General features: G+C 29.1%; 2 protein-coding genes across 2 annotated transcripts; both read left to right on the forward strand.

The window, feature by feature from the left end:
* The first annotated feature begins 1,332 nt into the window (after nt 1-1,332).
* On the forward strand, nt 1,333-2,202 carry LOC112600497. Its single transcript, XM_025347734.1, has 2 exons — nt 1,333-1,560; nt 1,764-2,202. Exons 1-2 carry the CDS (start codon nt 1,544-1,546, stop codon nt 2,200-2,202), a joined length of 456 nt encoding a protein of 151 aa, XP_025203519.1. The 5' UTR covers nt 1,333-1,543.
* Nucleotides 2,203-2,377: 175 nt separating this feature from the next.
* LOC112600498 (piggyBac transposable element-derived protein 3-like) lies at nt 2,378-2,854 on the forward strand. The gene has a single exon (XM_025347735.1). It carries the CDS (start codon nt 2,378-2,380, stop codon nt 2,852-2,854), a length of 477 nt encoding a protein of 158 aa, XP_025203520.1.
* Nucleotides 2,855-4,919: the final 2,065 nt, after the last annotated feature.

The following is a 4,919-nucleotide window of genomic DNA, read 5'->3' on the forward strand; positions in this document are numbered from 1 at the left end:
TTTGATGTACTTTAAGTTCAGTTACGTATTGCTGTATTGCCAAACTTGTAAAAATAATTATAGAAAATATAATATAAAAGTGAAACTTTTCTGTTTGGCACTCCGTGGAAACCCTTTCAGCTGTCATTTATTTTTCAAATTTAAATTTTTATTAATTAAAATAAATTAATATAATCAACAAGAAAAACTTCAAATGGATTTAAACTTCCGATTGCCTGTAACACGGGATATTTATCTCCTTTTTAAATTGGTAATCATATTTATATACTTATATATATTGTTTCGTATTATCATTCATGGTATATATCATTAAATTTATATAAATGTAATTAGTACCCATTATACGGAATATGATACAATATTATTAGAACGTTGCAATGTGCCAATGTTTCTACAAAACTTTCAGAGCATTATAGATACCTATTATATGGCTATATGAATATTTTTTAACCATTCAGGTAACAAATACAATTAAAACCTATCCTGTGAAATTACACGGGATCAATAAAAATTTTCGTTTTAAGCAGGTTTTGATGTAATACTGAATAAAAGGAAAATTCCATACTATAGAATTACAATATTCTGCATAATTAAGATTTAAGGTTATAACATTTCCGACCAATAATAAAAATTAAAATGTTGATAATTAATAAATATCATAGCTACAATAAATTTTAATTTTTAGTAAATAATTCCATAATATGTATTAATTGATATTTCAAAATTATGATAAATTTGATTCCAAAAATTTAAGACCCATAATATTTGGTGAGTAATCAAATAATAATATAATAAAATTAAGCAGATAAAATAAATTAAAATTCCAAAATTGATTAAAGTTTTTATCCAGTTTTCTTCAACAATAAACAACTTTCTTCTAATTTTCATTTTCATTTAAACTTAATAAATATTTGAAGACATTGTGAAACAAGTAAATTAAGAAACAAAATGGGAAACTACGATTATACAGTTGTGACAATAATAGTGCGATAATATAGATTCATGATAATATACAATTATCTACATGGATACCCATATATAAGATACATATATGTGTATCTATATCGATACGTAATGTATTACTGACCTTAAAATTGTTTAATGTAAATAATCTTAGGTATCAAAAATATTGACCTGTTAATTACTGTGATATGCTGTTTCCGTTTTAAAATGTACCTATATGATGCAAGGACTAAAAACTTTCCGTTTACGTTTACGTTAGACAAGTTCCGTTTTATCAGGGTTTACAGTTTACTCCTCTATATGTTAAATTATAGAAATCTGCTGGGTCCATAATAAATGTCTGCATTGAACAGGATTCCATCTTAACCCATTAAGGCCTAGCGTAACCGTATGGTAACACAATTATAGTCATGTTTGAATGCATGCTATTTTTAAACTTATGGGATTATCCAGTTCCAACGTCGTTCATATCGTTGATAATGACCCGGTGATTAATTTTACACACAGATATCTTTATTATATGTTGACATTAAATATTTATCAAGAAATTCAATTTAGTTTGAAAATTATTTCGTAGAACATGGATATCAATTTCGAGTAAGTAAATTATATATATTTTAAATATATGAATCAACTATAATTTTTATTTATGCGTATTCAGTATACTATAGGGATTAATATTAACTTAATAAAGTGTGATATTATTCAATATTGAATAAGTTATGAAAGTTAAAAGTTTGATGTTACCGTATGGTAACGCTAGGCGCAAGTACTACATATAATTTAAATTTTTTCAACAGAACTGGATTTTCGCTGTCTGAGGCGTTAGACATTTTGTACAATGACATAGATGCAGACGAGATATATATCGAACCACCTGAACCATGTGTACAAACTGATGAAGATTCCGGGGATGAAAACAATGGTGAAGTAGACAACTTATCAGCACGCCAATTACGATCTAAAGCAGAAATTAAATTAGCCAATAATAAGAGGTACGGCGGTATTGGTGATGATAATATTGGTCTAGAAAACATTTTGAGCAGTAAATCTGTGACATCGAGTGAACAATATAAACACGTAAGCACGAAAAGTATAGATGAGTGGATGAAAAAAATAAAAACTGGTAAGAAATCTTTTACGTGGATAAAAGGGGGAGATTTTGAAGAGCTTCAAAAGAACTTTCCTGAGCCTGATTTTTCAAGTTACAAAAAACTTATCTATTGTAGACATTTTTGAAACTTTTTTGGATTACGACATAATTAATTATCTTGTGGATGAAACTAGGCGTTATGCACTTTTTTTAAATTGTCCAGATCCACATATAACACATGACGAAATTCGATGTTTTATTAGTATTTTATACCTTAGTGGATACAATAAATTACCTTCAAAAAAGTCGTTTTGGGACTCTATGGATGATATGAAAAATGAGGCTGTCTGTAATGCAATGCGCCGTGATAGATTTTTGCAAATATGTCGCTTTATTCATTGTGCTGATAATACACAAATTGATGCTAAAGATAAGGCTTGGAAAATTATACCTCTTATGAATATGATAAAAAATAAGTGCTTAGAAAATTTTGTACCTCAAAAACATCTTGCTTATGACGAATCAATGGTGAAGTACTTTGGTAAGCATGGATGTAAGCAATTTATTAGAGGTAAACCAATACGATTTGGTTACAAAATGTGGTGTGTAAATACGAATGACGGTTATCTTGTAAATTTTGAATTGTATCAAGGCAAAGATCCTCGTGAAAACGAAAAATATAATTCTATATTTGGAAAGGCAGTATCACCTCTTATTTTAATGCTTGAAGACTTACCCAATTCTAAAAAAAAAAATTACCTTACTCATTGTACATGGATAACTTATTTACTGGGATAAATGTTTTTAATTATTTCAAATATCTGGGTTACTCAGCGATTGGTACTATCCGACAGAATAGAATACCAAAAAATTGTCCTTTGACCGACAAAAAAAAATTTTCAAAAAAAGAACGCGGAAGTTTTGAAACCGCAATAGAAAAAAATGAGGGTATTTTGTTGGTTAGGTGGATGGATAATGCAGTTGTTACAATGGCTTCCACTGATGTCGGCACCGAAAAAGTATCTAGTGTAAAAAGATATTCACAAAAACATAAAAAACATATAAATGTAAGTCGCCCCAATCTTGTTGCGCAATATAACCAGTATATGGGCGGAACTGATCAGATGGATCAAAACATAGCCACTTATAGAATTGGGGTGAGAGGTAAAAAATGGTGGTGGCCAATTTTTACTTGGCTATTGGAAATTCCAATGAACAACAGTTGGACTTTGTACAAAAAAAGCTAACTCTAAACAAATTACTCAATTGGATTTCCGCCGTGAATTAGTTCAAACATATTTACAAAGATATGGTATAGCTCGAATAGGTGCAGGGAGACCTTCAAGATCTCTGTCATCATCCGACAGTCGTATTTCCGATGATATTAGATATGATCGTATGGACCACTTAGTTTCATATACTCAAGAGAAGAAAAGAAGGAGGTGTGCAAAAGATGGCTGTAAATCAGTAGGACGGACAATGTGTGTCAAATGTGACGTTGGACTATGTATAGATTGTTTCGTGAACTTCCATAAAAAATAAATTTGATTACAACTATTCAGTTTTAATGTAATATTTATAATTATAATTATGCAATCATTGTTAAAATAATACAATTGATTTCGTCAATAATAATTGGTTGTTGAAATTGTATACCTACTATAACGATATTTATTTGTAAAAAAAATATGATGATTTTAAAATAGGTAGTATATACTTCTAGCGTTACCATATGGTCACGGAACTTATCTTAAAAACGGGGTAAAAAAAAAAAAAAAAAAATTATAGACAATTATTATATAAGTACGTAAGGTGACCTTTTAATCAAAATCAACTTCAAATTAAAAAAAAAAAAAATTCCGGACTTAATGGGTTAACTGGATTTATTGAAAAACAAAGTTATGTGTGTGTTACTGCTGACATTTGGAGTTCCAACAATAAGAGCTATTTAGGAATGACTTGTCATTTTATCGATGAACTTAACTACAGTAGGTATTCTTATATATTAGCTTGCAGGCGTATAAAAGGAAATCATACTTATTTAAATATTGCCAAAGTAATCAATGAAATAATGCTTGACTTTAAAATTGAAAATGAAAAGGTTACCCATGTAGTTACTGACAATGCCTCAAATTTTGGCAAAGCATTTCGTACATTTTCGAAACAGTTTAATGTGCCTGATGATATACATATTTCTGATTCAAATTATTTAGGCTTAATGAGTAGTGATGACTCAGATAGCGATGTTAACATAAGTAGTGATGATGATGTAAATGATTCTAATCTTGAATTGGACGTTGTAGATTTGTCTTCATTGTTGTTAAATCATAAAGAAACAATTACTAATACAATTTCTCTACCAAGTCATTTAACATGTTCAGCACACACGTTAAATCTAATAGCTTCAGTTGATACTGCCAAAATAGTTGACCAAGCCTATAATTCAATTTCAAAAATTACATTTAAAAAGTTATCATCATTTTGGAATCTACTTAGTCGTAGTACTGTAGTCTCAGATAAAGTTTTTGATTTATGTAGTTGTAAATTTCCAGTTCCTAATTTGACAAGATGGAATTCTATGTATGATGCTGTAAATAAAGTAGTTACAAATAAACAGAATTTAGTCTTGGTGTTTAATGAGTTAAAAATGAAAAAAATGAAAAAAAAATGAATGGAGTTTCTTAGAAGAATATTGTAAGGTGATGGGTCCACTTGCAATTTCATTGGATAAATTGCAGGGTGAAAAGTCTTGTCATTTAGGTTTTGTTGCCCCCACTATACTGGCTTTAAGACTTTTATTAATACAGATGAATAACTTGGTCCACTGTAGACCTTTATGTTTTAATATTGTAAGCAGTTTGGA

The sequence above is a fragment of the Melanaphis sacchari genome, unplaced genomic scaffold (genome assembly GCF_002803265.2).
Source record: "Melanaphis sacchari strain LSU unplaced genomic scaffold, SCAv2.0 Contig651_pilon_pilon, whole genome shotgun sequence".
In the NCBI taxonomy this organism is placed as follows: domain Eukaryota; kingdom Metazoa; phylum Arthropoda; class Insecta; order Hemiptera; family Aphididae; genus Melanaphis; species Melanaphis sacchari.